The sequence below is a fragment of the Lissotriton vulgaris genome, chromosome 10 (assembly GCF_964263255.1).
Source record: "Lissotriton vulgaris chromosome 10, aLisVul1.2, whole genome shotgun sequence".
NCBI classification, from domain to species: Eukaryota; Metazoa; Chordata; class Amphibia; order Caudata; family Salamandridae; genus Lissotriton; species Lissotriton vulgaris.
In genome coordinates, this window is record NC_141698.1 from 80,922,609 (window position 1) to 80,939,441 (window position 16,833).

General features: G+C 45.4%; 1 protein-coding gene across 2 annotated transcripts in view; it reads left to right on the forward strand.

Moving 5' to 3' along the window:
- TRRAP (transformation/transcription domain associated protein) overlaps positions 1-16,833 on the forward strand; it is a 737,638-nt gene that overhangs the window by 121,655 nt on the left and 599,150 nt on the right. For both annotated transcript variants that reach the window (XM_086940544.1, XM_086940545.1), the window contains exons 23-24: positions 7,960-8,159; positions 16,448-16,665. In XM_086940544.1, coding sequence (XP_086796670.1) covers positions 7,960-8,159; positions 16,448-16,665 — 418 coding nt within the window. The remainder of the gene's footprint in view (positions 1-7,959; positions 8,160-16,447; positions 16,666-16,833) is intronic.

Sequence of the window (16,833 nt, forward strand, 5' to 3'; positions counted from 1 at the left end):
ACCTGCACACCCATTTAACTCCCCTAAATTTAGTATTTAGGGGCAACCCTGAAACTTACTTTTTCAGGTTCTGGGAAGAAATAAGGACAGAAGCCATGGTGACCCAGGAAGATGTCACTTATGCTTTGGCCCAAGCCCTACCTGCCTGGTACGTCTCAGACCTACCTACAGCGAGGAAACCGGCGTAGCAAGCAGTCCCTCAGAGCACGGAGGACCTGCCCTGCACTCACCTTACATACTGTCCTCTGTGAGCACCATATTTGCTCAAGAAAGATTCCAAGACCAGAATCTGGATTCAGACGAGGACGGCTATTATGCACCACTCTGCACCCAATGCCCACTGCCCACTGCCCAAGTTAGAGTGGCCCAACACCATGAGGAGGTCTCCCCAGCGAAACTGATCTCGGATCTGGTGATGCCCGACCTCCCTCAAGCTCCATGATGCCTGGAGCCTCAACCTGAAGAGTCCCCTCCCACCGTTACCGAAGCTGGTTAGAAAACCAGATGCAAGAACACATCCCTACACCCGACGCCCTAAGTGGTGATCAGCACACTCAGCAATCCCACTGCTCACTTGCTAAGCCTTGTTTCCCTACTGCAACAGTTTCATCAATTATATGGGAAGATCCATGTACAAAATCCACTTGTCCCTTTGGTGCCATCATGTAGTGCTCCGTCAAATAATGGCAGCACTCATAGAAGAACTCAGTGCAAGCCTCTCTGGTTATGTCAGGCTCATAGTATTGAAGGTTTTGAATTCTAGTGATTTCCTTATTTTGCCTCTTTTCTGCAGATCTACCCATTCATCCTTTCATTCACCCATTGATATCTAGCATTTTACCTTTACATTGGCTTCCATTCATTCTTTCATCAGCCTTTCAGCATTCTGTTTGTCAATCCATCCATCCATATCCACATCTACCCATCCATCCCGAAGCATATCCATCCGGCCATCTGTTCATCCTTTCGCTCACCCATTCTTCTGCTCATCCATCAATTTACCCTTTCACTCATCCATCCTTTCACTTACTGATCCATCCACCCTGCAACCCATCTATCTTTTCACCTTTTTCTGAATCAACACATCCATCGTCCATCCACCATCCCTGTCACTCATCCGTCCTTTCACTCGTTCATCCATCTAGCAAGCCACACTTAGACTCATACATCTATCCACTCTTTCACCCACACATCCATCCTTTCACTCACTGACTCACCCTTACACGTTAATTATAGGCCTTTGTCTGCCGAGCTGCAGACAGAAGATGCTCATCAACAGCTCCACCCCTGCTGTAGCTGCTAAAGCGAGTGGTTCACAACACTCTTGGGGCCAAACCTATCCTTCCATCTCCAAATCTATCATTTAAACTCATTCATCCCGCCTTCCTTCCACTCATCCATCCATCCATCCTTTCGCTCATCCATTCACCCTTTCACTCATATCTATCCATTCATCCCTCCATTAATCCATCCTTTTGCTCTTCCTTCTTTCACTCCATCCATCCACCCTTTCACTCATATCCATCCACCCTTTCACTCATATCCATCCACCCTTTCACTCATATCCATTCACCCTTTCACTGAAGACACCATCCGCCTGATGAACTCCATCCACTCAGGATCACCAACCGACCCATGTCCCCACCACATCTTCAACAAAGCAGACTCCATCATCGCACCCCATCTCCGAGACGTCATCAACTGCTCCCTCAACTTCGCCACCTTCCCGGAAAGCTGGAAACATGCCTAACTCGGCGTCCTTCTGAAGAAACCCACAGCAGACCCCACTGAACTTAAGAACTACCGCCCCATCTCGCTCCTCCCATTCCCTGCCAAAGTCATTGAGAAAGCCGTCAACATTCAGCTCGCCGCCTTCCTCGAATCCAACAAATCCCTCGACCCCTCACAGTCCGGCTTCTGAGCCAAACACAGCACCGAAACCGCCCTCATTGCAGCAACAGACGACATTCGAACACTACTGGACAACGGAGAAACAGTTGCCCTCATCTTACTTGACCTCTCCGCAGCCTTCGACACAGTCTGTCATAGCACCCTCATACAACGCCTCAGCAACGTCGGAATACAAGGAAAAGGACTGGATCATCTCGTTCCTCGCTGGAAGAACCCAGAGAGTCCGCCTCCCCCCTTTTAGATCAGAGGCCACCGAAGTCATCTGCGGCGTACCACAAGGATCATCACTCAGTCCCACCCTCTTCAACGTATACATGAGTCCCCTCGCATCCATCGTGCGCCAACACAACCTCCACATCATCTCCTACGCTGACGACACCCAGCTCATCCTCTCCCTCACCAAAGACCCAAACACCGCCAAACCAACTTACACGAAGGAATGAAAGATGTAGCCGAGTGGATGAAGAACAGCCGTTTAAAACTGAACTCGGACAAAATGGAAGTCCTCATCTTAGGCTCATCCCCCTCTGCTTGGGACGACTCATGGTGGCCACCGGCCCTGGGAACCGCACCCATACCAACGGACCACGCACGTAACCTGGGCTTCATCCTGGACTCCTCCCTCTCGATGACCAGACAAGTCAACGCTGTCTCATCATCATGCTTCAACATCCTACGCATGCTCAAAAAAATCTTCCGTTGGATCCCCACCGAAACAAGAAAAACGGTCACCCACGCACTGGTCACTAGCCGACTGGATTACGGAAACACCCTTTACGCCGGAACCACAGCTAAACTACAGAAAAAACTCCAACGCATCCAAAACGCCTCAGCCAGACTCATACTAGACATCCCCCGCCAAGATCACATTTCCGGTCACCTGAAAGACCTCCACTGGCTCCCCGTCAACAAGAGAATAACGTTCCGTCTCCTGACCCATGCACACAAAGCCCTCTACGACCTAGGACCCAAATGCCTCAACACGCGCCTGTCCTTTTACACCCCCACCCGACAACTGCGATCGTCCAATCAAGCCCTCGCCGCAATTCCGCGCATCCATAGATCCACCATGGGGGGTAGATCCTTCTCCTTCTTAGCGGCCAAAACTTGGAATTCTCTCCCCACTCACCTCCGCCTTACACAGAACCACCTCTCCTTCAGAAAGCAACTAAAAACTTGGATATTCAATAAGTAAAATACCCCCCCCCTCCCTCAAGCGCCTTGAGACCCTCTGGGTGAGTAGTGCGCTATACAAATTTTTGAACTTGAATTGAACTTGAACTTTCACTCATACCGATTCACTCTTTCACTCATCCCTCCATCCACCGTTTCACTCATCCCTCCATCCATTGTTTCACTCAACTATTCACCCATCTATCCATTCATCAATATATCCATCCTTCCACCCATCTATCCATCCTTCCACCCATCTATCCATCCTTCCACCTATCCATCCTTCCACCCATCTATCCATCCTTCCACCCATCTATCCATCCTTCCACCCACCCATCTATCCATCCTTCCTTCCACCCACCCATCCGCCCACCCACCCATCCGTCCACTCCATCTTCCATTCATGCACTTTCTCTCATCCATCAATCCACCCTTTTATTCAACCATCCATCCTTTCACTCATCCATCCACTTTCACCCCATCCATTAATGCATTCACTCTTTCACTCATCAATCCATTCTTTTACTCATCCATTCTTACATCCATCCTTTCACTCATCCATCAATTCATTCACCCTTGCACTCATCCATCCATTCGCTCACTTATCCATCCTTACATCCATCCTTTCACTCATTCATCCATGTATATATCCATCCACACTTTCATGTCAATTATAAACCTTTGTCTGGACCTGCAGGAAGAAGAGGCCCATTAGCGACTCCACAGCTGCTGTAGCTGCTACAGCGGCTTGTTTAGACGCCCCTGGTGCACGCACAAAGTGAGACGAGAGGCCCAGTGCAAGGAGAGAAATGAGGGTGTTCCTTAGGATTGCATGAATTCCCCATGGGCAAACAAATTAACTTTAATGTAAGCCCTGGAAGAGGTAAGATATGAGAGGCCAAGGGGAGCGGGTCAGGGCAGTCAGAGTGAGCAACAGAGGAGGTGGGATAAGCAAGTATAGGCAGCGGGTGAAACATAAGGTGTACAGGTAAAGCAAACCGCAAAGGAGGGTTGTGCAGGGGCTGCATGAGAAGGGAAAGCATGGGCTTTACTTTAGGCCCCCGGAGGCGAGGGTGAGGAGGGATCTTGGGGCCGTTTCGAGGCTCAAGGGTGAAGCGCAGAATAAAAGGCAGGGGGGTAACAAGGTTAAAGTCAGAGCAGGAGCTGAGAGGCCCTTATGGCAGCCTCTTACATTCCAGTGATGAGAGTGTTCTGGAGCTGTGTCTTGTGCTTGAAGAAAATGGAAGGACCAGAGAAGGGCCTGGAAGCCACACAAGAGCCTCGGGGAGAAAGCAAAAAGACTCTTAGCTGACCGTGCTGTGGATGTTTTATATAGAGGTGCAACTTTAAGCTCAACTCCATCATGATGTTGTTCAGCTCTGGGGAAATTAAAGTGTAGGCCCCAGCTTTTGCATTGACCCTTTCACTGCCAATAAACTGCTCAGAGCTCCTTATTAACTGACTGTGACCAAAATGGTTGAACAGCTGTGTATCGGATTACAGTAAGACTGTCTATTTGTCCTTTGGACAAGTTAAAAATTAAAACCTCTTGCCCTTGTAAGAAATCTAGGTGTCTCGGGCGTTGGGAGATAAGAATTCCCCACCCCTGTTTTGTCATGTTTCAGAGGGATGGCACTGTGCCAGAGATTGGCATTAAGATAGCAGCAGCCTTCTTTCTCCACAAAAACAATTGCTATCCGCTGAATATGGGCATCCAGTGAATGGAAAAGTGATAAGTGTGAGGGGTGCATTTTTAATTTACTATGAGCTTATCTTGGACCTCCGAGTCTCAGATTGTGGAGAACAGCGACACACTCCTGTTCCAAGACACTCTCCCTCACATTCTCCCTGTTTAACATTGTCATTTGATTATGCCCAGATTCTCTCCAGGGATGTGTTGACCCTCCTGAGTAAGTGGACCATCAAACTAGTTTCAGCGGCAGAAATGCCGTTGGTTTTAGTTGTTCTCTTTTTAGTTCCCAGGAATGATGTGGAACTTTGCCCTTTTCTGGACCTGTCCGTGATAAACTCCTTGCTCCCACCTCGATTATGCTTCAAGCTCACCTTCGCAACTTGGAAATAAGTTCCCATACCTAATCAGATGGCATTGAAGACTGGCTCTCCACAACTTTCTTGGTCCACCTCCAGAGCAGAATTCCTCTATTGTTTTTTGTCCGCTTTCTCCATATCCCATCTATACTTGTTCAGTGTCTTTCATTTGGATGATTATAGAAACCATTGAATTGAAACCCTTACCCTGTGAATCAAGTCCGGTACTTTCTGGATTTCATTTGGATGTTTCGGAAGTAGTTTTGACATCTAGCTGTGTCAGTGTAATGGCTGCAGGGCCTCTTGGCTTCCTGCATTTTGCTCAACACACATGTGAGGTGGCACTTTTGAGCACTTTAGTTATGTAGTCTCTTTCATTGAAGACTACACTTGAGGAATCTCTTGAATGGCATTTGGCGGTCTCCCAGGACCTGCATTGCTGGCAGTAACTGAGCCATGTGACCTGAAGAACAAGGTTTTGTCTTCATCCGGTACTCACTATGTTTATCACCTAAACTTTGATTCCTTGTAATGCAGGGTTGCCACATTAGACTGCTTGAGTTACAGCCATTTCAGTTGGACTCCAAGACATTCCTGCTTCATCTTTATGTCTCACCTGAGACCACAAATGCGCTGTCACTTGCAAGATCTGTTGGTACTTAAAAAAAAAAAAGGGGGGGGCCTAGAGCCTGCTCATTCCTTACCATTAATTTGCTTCATAGTCACTCTCATTTCCTTGCTTCTCATTGGTCATCAATGTATTCTGGTTTAACTTTTTCTCTTTGTGCGTTTATCTGTATCATTTTGCATGGACCACATACGGTTTTGTATCCAGCGTCCTCAGTCACGGGCGGTCGTTCTTCTTAATACCGGGAGTTAGAAACTTTCAGCCACTCTCAGCAGATATGGCAATATGAACATTAATTATTACACAGATCCCAACTCCCGGGAAGCAATTCTTTGCCTATCCCCAGATAATGAACAATTCCTTTGATGCTATTATCGTTTATCCTTGTCATCCATTTGCCTCATAATTTAAAGATATCAAGAAACCCTAAACATCGACTGACCCTTCACATCCTAGCCAAGAATTAGGTTTGAGTTCGCACAAATTTTTAGCAATAGACGGTAACCTGAAGAAGGCTCAAGAGCCGAAACGCGCGTTGTGACATCTACCGCTTTGCCTTCAACATTTTTTTCAGTCTCATGTCTATTGGTTATGTATATATTTTTTCTAGTATGCTTTTAACTGACTTTTGTTATATTGAAAACAACTATAAGAAAAGAAAAACAGAAGAGAAAAACACAAAAAGAATATATAAAAAATATGTAAATCTTAAAAGAATTGACAAATATATATAATATATACCAATAAAATCAAATGAGAATATTTCATTGTTTGAGATTATCTATATATAGTTAGACTTTCCATTCTCAATTTCATATGTAAGCTATATCAACCATGATCTCCATATAAACACATTTTGATTTTGTCACTTGGCTATAGACCTTCCTTAACTTGGACCACATACTGCTAACTGTCTTTTAATAGTCTTCTTCCAAAAGTACTTTTTTTTTGTTGTTGCTTCCCCCGTTGTCCTTGCTTACTCGTTGTTGCTTCCACCCGTCTGCCTCCCGTCATTGTTGTTTGCACTAATTCTCCCTCCCATTGTTGTTGCTTGTTTATATTCAGCGGAATATTTAGCGCCTACAGTAAGAAAGTGCCCTATTTTGTCACAGTCACCCTCCCTTTTTGCCACTGATACTGATACTTTTCGACTGATGTGCACCGAGTCCATGCTAAAAAGGTGCCAGTACCAGTTCCCTAAAACATGATAAAATGGTCTAATTGTAACCCAATTGGCACACACTTTGGCTCCCCTGTAAGTCGCTAGTAAGTGGCCCCCCTGGTGCCTAGGACATGGGTACCAAAGAGGGTCCCTAAGGGCTGCAGCATGTATTATCCCCCCCCCCCCCCCCGAGTGACCCCCATACAAATTGCATGCAGCCTGCCTTTGCAGACTGTGTGTAATGGTGCAAACCATGAGTTAAAACATGTGATGACACACTCACTGTGTGCCGTGCCCAAGTCACTGCATGAAATATATATGTAAGTTCTCCCTACAGCAGGCCTTGTAGCCCAAAGGCAAGGTGCATTATATTACATGTAAGGGCTTACTGCATGAACATATATGCCCCGGTGCTGTATAGTCTAATTACTAGATGATACAAGTGAACAGGGAAGCCATCGTATGTATGTGTACTGGGCACTGGTCATTACGAGTTTACCAGCTACAAGTTGGCTTTACTGAAATCTACGGTATTTGGTATCAAACACTTAATCTTTACAAAACTGCGCTGCTGCTAGTACAAGATTTATTAGGACATGAACCCAGAGGGCACCGTAGAGGTCGAGACATTGCAGTCAGTAATTTTTTCTCTATCTTTCTTAACAGCACGTACGTCTTTGAACCGCATGAATGCTGAAAAATCCATGACCTTTAGTCTTTTTTCAATCCCATTTGTTGCTGGGTTATTCTGTATTGATAAAAGCAACACAACGTTAGGCCTTGCAGTATATTTTGATATTGGTTTAGGTGGTGATTAAATGCCACTTATGGCTATTTTTGGCTTCTCTAAAGCAAGAGCTCACCTTTAATTCAGTTCCATTTTATTTCCTTGAACTATTTATTTGGTTTATGGCGATCTCCATGAATATGGCTGTTATTCTTCACGATTAAGGTGTACATAAAAGGACGAGATCCGAGCAAAACAAGACACACAAAGACATTTGATGACTTCAATAAAATTGTGTTTTCTTTCCAGCTTCACTGAAAAGTCCATCCCCAGCGTAATCATTTCACATCGTTACAAAGCCCAGGACACTCCTGCCCGTAAGACTTTTGAACAGGCTCTAACCGGAGCATTCATGTCGGCGGTCATTAAAGATCTGAGGCCCAGTGCTTTACCGTTTGTAGCCAGTCTAATTCGTCATTACACTATGGTTGCCGTGGCTCAGCAGTGTGGTAAGTGCGTTGTTTTAAACCTGTAATGTAGAATTCCGTAATGTGCTGTAACTTATGTACATTCCTTTCCTGTAACCTATACAGATGCACATTATTTTGTTATCACAAGTATTTTTTTAAATAAATTCTACATGGCCTTGCAATACCTAACACAAAGATTTGTTTAGGTGATCCTTTCAGTGTTATCCCTATTGGTCCTTGGTTCCTGATCCATTGCACTCACCTCTTACCAAGCTAACCCACACTCAGCAGCTTGGGTACAGTGAAATAAACCAGAACTGCACAGAAAAGTATGATTTTCTACTGTCTCAACTGGAGTGCTGAAGTGCGTGTGATTTCAGTAGCAGCTAGTGTCAGATGTAAATAAATTGCCTCATCCGAGGCAGCACAGCTTTACGAGCAGCATTGAGCACTGGAAGCGTTTATATTCACTAATGACTAGAGCCCAAAATAACAAATAAAAAGTTTCTCAAATGATCATGACCTCCAAAAAATCTTAGACCTTTTTGATTGTAAAAGTCTAGCACAAAAATCTACATTCAGATCAGAATTTACAGGCTTGTGAAGTTTTCTAGACTATTGAAGTTTAAATACACGATCTGCAATTCAAGGAGATTTAACTTAATTGCATTCACTGGCTGTTCACGGTCCATTGTCCTGGCTTGAAAAACGTTCATCTCTAAACATGAGCGGTACAACTCCAAGCAAAGGGTTAGTTGATCGGTGCAAAGGCTTACTCGAAGAACAATTCTAGCACACCTGAAGCACATTTGAGTGAAATCCAATTTCTAGTTCCATTTATGCTCCTTACATTGCTGTCAAACACACCTTTCAAAGCAAATTATAAACTGAAAGAACATGGAATTTTATTCTGCCCAATCAGACACACTCGTCTGAAGTCTGCAAAAGGTATGATATCCAGGAGTGTCCAGGCCCTTCTGAAGCCTGTGCAGCAGCACCGAAAACCTGTACCACAAACTTTGTTTCTCTTATTTAAGATGGAGGACCTGCATTTCACCTCCAAGATCACGGACACCTGCTCCAAAAAGCTGCTTGCGCATTACCTTTCTTTGCCCCATTTTCAAGCCCCTCCCCTGTTTACTTTTCTCTTATGCTCCATGTAAGAAAGTGGCCCTATATATACTGGACTAAAGTAAGGGACCATGTGCATAGAATCCCCAGTCTCCAGAGGTATGGCAGAGGTTAAAGTTAGATATAACCTTACTCTCCAAAGTGGTAGCTTGGTCGAGCAGTAAGGCAGTATCAGAGGACAGTGTAAAGCATTTGTTGTGAAATCAGTCAGCAAATGGTCTCACACACTCAAGAACTGAACTCTAAGCCAATTGTTTTATACCAAAAGATATAGTTGTTTTATTTTAGTACCAACAGGTATCAACCTATACTTTTCTCCATATGAGTGACTTTTAAGTAATTACTTTGCAAATAGGCAATAGACTTTGTAAGTACAATAGTTACAGTGGTTGCAATAGGCAACACAATTTCAAACACAAATTAACATTGAGCTCAATGGGTTTTTCTAGATAAATGCAATTGATTACTTTATGGATAACTTTTCTAATCACAGGACTGGATCCTAGATTCAGTCCAGGGACTTGAGCTGTAAACAGTTAAGTAAAAGCGTTTTGTTTACAGTAGTGATTTGTAAAGAGTATAATTGTATTTTAAAAGTTTACAAACTTTTTCAGCTGAAATTACCAATGTTATCCTATGGAAGGAAATTCAAGTTGCAGGTAAAGTGGGTTCTCGTTACTTTTGTAATCCAGTACAGGACTCCTAGGTTCAGCACTGGGTCCTTTATCTAAAACAGGTAAGTAATTACGTTTTGGAAGTTGGTACGATTTTGAAAGAATATTTGTAGTTTGCAAAAATCGACACTTAGAAGAAATTTCACAGAAAAACTGTCAATGGTTTCCTATGTAAGAAAATTCAATTTGCAGGTAAAGTATGTTCACGTTACGTTTGTAATCCGGTACTGGACTCCCAAGTTCAGTACTGGGACCTCTACCTAAGACAGGTAAGTAATTACGTTTTGGTAGTAATCGACAATTAGAAGAAATTTCACAGAAAAACAGTCCATGGATTCCTATAGAAGAAAATTCAGGTTACTGGTAAGTACGGTTAAAATTACTCTTCAGGGTTTGTGCTGGTTTAGAAGGTGCAACACTGAGGTCTCTCCTGATCACAGGTGAGTAAATCGGAATTCGTTGTTTGGCTGATCTTAAGTGAATATTTTAAGGTTCCAAAACTCCACACAGTGAACCCAGTCAATGTTAGCCTGTGGAAGAAAAGTGAGTTATCGGCTTTTAGGTAATTACTCATCTGGCGGAGTTAACGTTCTGGGCATAGACCCAGGGGTCTCCCAGGGTCAGGTAGGCACAGTTGGTACACCCTCAGCGGCACAGGGGCAGCGGGGTGCAGAGGTAGTTAGGCCCAATGTTATCCAATGAGAGGCAGAGGCCCCCACTTTTTGCTGAATTGCTTGTGTGCTTTGACGGAGTGTGCCCTGGGCTCCTGCCAACCAGGTCCCCAGGACCTGTGTTCCTTCCCTAAAACTGTTGAAAATAAAACCCAATTGGCATCTCTGGCCACCTGTCAGCCCCTAGTAAATGGTACCCTAAGTACCCAAGGGCATGGTGACCAGAGAAGACCCCTAAGAGATGTAACACTTATTGTGCCACCCTTAGGGACCCTGTACCCTAACATACACTCCCTGCCTTTGCAGCTGAGTGTCTTGGTGCAGAACTAAACAAACAGTCAACATGGCACACATCTCTGTGTGCCATGCCCACAAACCCACTGCCCTGGCATACATCAGTCACCCCTCTAGCTGGATGCCCTATGCCATTGGTGTGGGCACAGGTGCATGAGCCCTGTGCCCCTACAGTACTCAGGGCCATTTCTGGGCACTGTAAGTGCATTGATGCCATTAAGAGTATACGGTGCTGGGAGGTTGTCATTACGAACTCCACAGCACCATAATGGCTACACTGAAGACTGGCAAGTTTGATATCAAACTTCTCAGCACATTAAACCCACAATGCCAGTGTGGGATTTAATGTAAAATGCACCACAGAGGGCATCTTAGAGATGCCCCCTGAAACCTAACCTACAATCCACGTCTGGTCTGAATGGCTGCCCAGTCTGCCACACAGCAACATGTCTGCTGGGTGGAGAGCCTGGGCCTGCAACAATGCACAACTTGGGCGAGGTGCTAGGTCTCCTCCCCCAGGATGGGCAGGGGGAAGCTTCAAAGGCATGCCGCCTTTGTGAGCTTCTCCAGGCCACTTGCTGTACTCAGCAACTGGCCCCCACCAGTTCTAACCCCCACTCTGGCAGGAAGACTGGCGGGAAACCCTACGTCAGGAAGGGGGGTGTGCCAGCCTGTGCCAACCCCACCCCTCAGGTGGGAGAGGCGAGGTGAATCACGACCCTGGGCTCCAGCCATCTTGAAGATGGGGAGCCCTGCCCAATCACAGCTAGGCTCCTGCCCCCCTCCCACAGGAGATTAGCAGGCTAGGGGGTGTACCCACCCCAGAACAGGGACCCATTGGTCCCTGCCCTTGCCCTACATGTAACACCCCTAAATTTAGTATTTAGGGGCACCCTGAACCTTCCTTCCTCAGATCCCGATAGCAACAAGAAGAAGAAGAAGAACAAGAAACAAGAAGACCTGCCGTGCAGCTGCTAACAAGAGGACGACACCAACTGACTTGGCCCCAGAACCCTACAGGCCTGTTGATCCTTGAACCTGCTCCTGCTAAATCCTGGCGTCTCCTGCGGAGAGCAACCTCGAAAACCCCGGAGGACCTGCCTGCCTTGAACCTCTAAAAAGACTGGGACTCCCATGAGCAGTGGTTCTGCTCAAACAGCAACACTCCTGGTGCCAGCCAGGAACCACAAATCCAGCCCACTCTGCACCCGCCAAGCCTGGCCTGTGTCTGAGTGAACAAAGACCACGAGGACAACCCCCCGGCGACAGTGACCCAGACTCCAGTGCCCAAAGACCATCCTCGACGAACCAGACGACACATGCAGCTCAGAACCAGGGACCCCTCCAACCGCAACCAGCTGAGAGTGAGATTTCCCAACACCAAAAGACCGCCCGGCGCCCTGCGATCCCCTGTGCCATCCTCTGGGGTACCTACCTTTTCTCCAAGATCCCAACTTACCTCTCGAAGTTGTGGTCGCACATGATGAATCTCCGTCCCAGAGTCTGCAGCCTTTGTTCATTTTTTAACTCTTCCATTGATTAACAATGAGCGCCCGAAGGCTCAAAAGCACCCTACACCCAGCTGCCCGAGTGCTGCTGGAAGCGCAGCAATTACCCTTCTTTACTTATCCCACTTGCCCTGAGTAAGTGACCTGTGTTGGAACCGGGCCCACCGGCCCACTTAGGGTAGCAAGGCACAGAGTGAGAAGGCTAAGTCTAGAAGGCAATTGTGACGTACTTGCGCAGCTCACTCTATAACACCCCAGCGCAAACCCACCAAAAATGACACCACACCATCTTGGTTAAATAGAAAATAGAGAGGCTTTATCTTTTTCTTGCATTAAAAAGGGGGTGAGGTTTCTGATAGTGGATAAATTAGGGCTTTGGACATTCCATTTTTGGTTTAACTGCATTACTTACACCGTACATTGTATTGAATTCCCTCACAATAGTCAAAGGACCAGGTATTTAAATACATTCAACTAGGCAATCAGCAGGGAAGTATATTCATATAAATCAACAGGTACATGCAGCAGTTTAAACTAAGCAGGTAAGTACATTAAATACTGAATTTGGCAGAGGTATGTATCCATTTAGAGCAAATATGTAAGTACATTAAGTTTTGATTTAGCAGGTTTTTGCATCAATTTGAATCAAGCTGGTAAATACATTGAGATTAGAACAACAGTGGTTTCATAGCCAGAGTGCGCTGTCTCTTCCTAGCTCCTGCGCAAGAAAGTACTGATGGAGGTTTTACTCCAGAGGGGGAAGAGAGGTCTGGAACCCACTCAATTAATATTAGCCAGCCACGTTGTTACCAGAGAGAGGATCAACTTAGGGGCTTAGTTCTTGGCACCTCCCCCCCCGGTCGTTACAGCCCCCCCTCCCTGAATGGCTTCTTTCCTTCAGCAACACCCTCCATTGAGTTGTCCCCCGATACCTCTGCGCCCGTCCGGCGCCTCTGTCACACTTTCCGCAGAACGAGTCTGCGGGCCGAACTTCCCCCGACCTCCCGCTCAGGACTTATGGCACTTCGCCTGAGGCAGGGCATGGGCCGTAGCCGAGCCGTGACGCGGACACCTCAGAGGCCCCAAAGCATGTGGGCCTCCTCGCGCGTTCTCTCCTGTCTCTCTGGAGAGTCAAGCTGACGGTTGATTCGGCCTTCCGAAGGTCTGCGGCAGCTTCTACTCCTCAGAGGAGCTTCGGCAGAGAGGAGACGCGCTACGCGACCCCGCCCAGCGTCTCCCTCAGAGGCTCGCGTACCCCCCCAGAGGCTCGCGTACCTCCCCCTTTTCCTCACGCTCGGCCCATCTCAGCACCCAGGCCAGCTGTGATGAACGATGCAGCGCTGGCAGAATTAGGCGGCAGACTCGCTGGCAAGGTCAGCACGCTTCTAACAAGGGCAAAACAGGAGGCAAGGGCAAAGGTTAAAACCCAGCCTCACTTCAGGAGTCCAAATGAATTAATCTTCTTGGTGTATGGACACACTGGGGGATTGTGCTCTCAGATCTTTTCTCCGACAGGGCCAGATTAACAGGAAGGAGGGCAGCACCCTCAGAGAACTCGCAGCCCCTAGGAGCAGTCAAATTAGCCTGAGACACAATCCCCCTGACGCTGTAGTCTGCACTCCAGCCAGCCCAGCAGTGATAAAATTGCTGCCCAGTGTCTTCCCTTATATAGCCTGGGCCCAGGTCACTAGAGTGGACCGAAAGGTTCTGCAACCCCCTAATGCTATCCTATGGGCCAGAGCTCTGAGGTAATTTCCAGCAGTCGTCCATTTTATGAAGCTCTCCCATCCCACCATTTTAGGAAGGCGCACCTGCGCCTCAACACTGATTGGTAGTGTTGAGGCGCCCGGAGACCTAAGGCTACACGAAAAAGAATTAGTGGAAAAAAATGTGAGTCAGAAAGAGAGAAATAAAATAGGGGGAGACCACCCACAAGTGGACAGGTCTAACAACCAGGAGCTCAGCTCCCACAGCCGCGTGGCCTGCTTGTTTGCAGGCAGCAACCGAAGGCCCCCTATCCTCCATAGGATAGCATTGGGCATACTCTCTCTTCATCCTGCTGCCCCTGTGCCGCTGTGGGTGCAACTACTGTACCTTTCCGACCCTGGCAGACCCCTGAGTCTATTCCCAGAACCTTAACTCTGCAAGTCGAATACTTACCTAAAAGCCAATAACTCATTTTCCTTCCATAGGGTAACATTAACTGGTTTCACTTGGAAATTCTTCTAACTGTGGCGTTTTGAAACTTTAGAATATTCATCTAAAATCAGCTGAACAACAAATTCCGATTAACTCACCTGCTATCAGGAGAGAACCCAATGCTGTATCTTTCAGCCCAGCACTGAACCTAAAAGTAATTATAACTGTACTTACCCGTAACTTGAATTTTCTTCTATAGGATAACATTGCTTGGTTTTCACTGAAAAGATTTTAAGTGTCAGCTTTGAAAATACAATAATATTCCTTAAAAATCACTACTGTAACCAAAACGCTTTTACTCTACTTTTTACAGTAGATCTCCCGGGACTGAATCTGGATCCAGTCCTGTGGTTAAAAAAGTAATCTATAAAGCAATCAATTGCATTTTACTAGATATTTCCATTGAGCTCAATGTTATATTGTGTTGGAAATGGTGTTGCCTATTGCAACAAGTGTAATTGTACTTAAAAAGTCTATTGCCTATTTGAAAAGTATTTAACTAAAGTCACTCATTCTGAGAAAGTATATTTTGATACCTTGTTGGTTCTAAAATAAAACAACCATATCTTTTGATACAAAACAATTGGCCTAGAGTTCAGTTCTTGAGTGTGTGAGACCATTTGCTGATTGGGTGTGTACAACAAATGCTTTCCACTGTCCTCTGATACTGCATTACTGCTCGACCAAGCTTCCACTTAAGAGAGTAAGGTTATATCTAACTTTAGCCTCTACCAAACCTCTGGGGACTGCGGACTCTGTGCACACTGTACCTTACTTTGGTCCAGTATATACAGAGCTACTTTCTTACAATGTGTGTCATTTATTGATCATTGTGTGTATATTTTGAAATGTCTTGCGCTCCTATGTGTTAAGCCTAAGGCTGCTCGACCACACTACCCCACTTTGGGATTGCATAGTAAGCCCCTGCTCACTCATAAGGGAAGAGTCACCTTCCTACAGTGACCTACTTGGGAAACAGTCCTTGCAGACATCTGCAAATCTGTTACATGGTCAACACCACCCTTCTTCACCAAACACTACACTGTGGCTAACACGGTCCGTCAAATATATTTAATTGGCCAGATAGTATTAAAAACCTTGTTCCTGACATCTGCTTCATCTGTTCGCTAGGTGCACCTTACAGGAGACCGTGCTTCAATATCTATGTAGGACATGCAGTCACATTTTCTACGAATGGAAACATTACATACCTTTAGTGTAGTACTGTAAATTCATATACACCCTCCCACCACCCCAGAAGCGTGCAGTTATCTAAGATAGAGCTCATCACTTTTTTTAAAATTGGTAATTTGTCAAAACATACAGTTGGCCTCTTTTTTTATTTTTATGAAAATAAATTATAATTGCCAAATACATCATTGAAGGTATATGAAAATGGGTTTTCTAAAGAAACGTCTTAATTTATTTATAGCTTGCATAAGTGCAGGTATTTTGCACGCAGGTTGAATTGCTTAGTGATTATTTCAGTAGAAATGGCACTAAAAGCGAACTAAGATTTCTGATGAAAAACGTTCTATTGTAATTGATTAGAAGCAGTTCATTTGTAGCATCTGTTCTGAACAACAATTCCTAGTTGGAATCCTTGCATCCATTTAGTTGTCTGATTTAATTTCATGCTAAATACTTTATGCTGGCAGCTGTTCTTTTCTTTGATGTGATCCCTTGAAACTGTTTTCTATTCTGATGTGAAAGCTATATGATTAGCATTGTTTTTGTTTTGTTTCCGTTAGCAGATACTCTGTTTAAGTCGAAAGAGCACTTCCATTTAGGAAATCAGTAATGATTTATTGGTCTTTTTTATGCCAATTACTTATTTGTTTCTCTTCTAGGTCCCTTTCTGCTGCAGTGCTACCAGGTTGGGAGTCAACCCAGTACTGCCATGTTTCACAGCGAGGAAAATGGCTCTAAAGGCATGGATCCATTGGTGTTAATTGATGCGATAGCTATATGTATGGCTTATGAGGAGAAGGAACTCTGCAAAATAGGAGAAGTGGCACTTGCTGTAATATTTGATGTGGCCGGTATCATCCTGGGCTCGAAAGAAAGGGTACATCTAACGTGTTGCGATAGTTAAATTGTATGGAGTGATTTTCAATTTCAAAATTATATTAATGTCCTTCCGATCCTAACCCTACAGCTATTGCCAAAGAGTGTTTTATTGGCAAGGGAAAGTGATTTGTATTACTGTTTGGTCAATATCAAAGCACTGACCTCT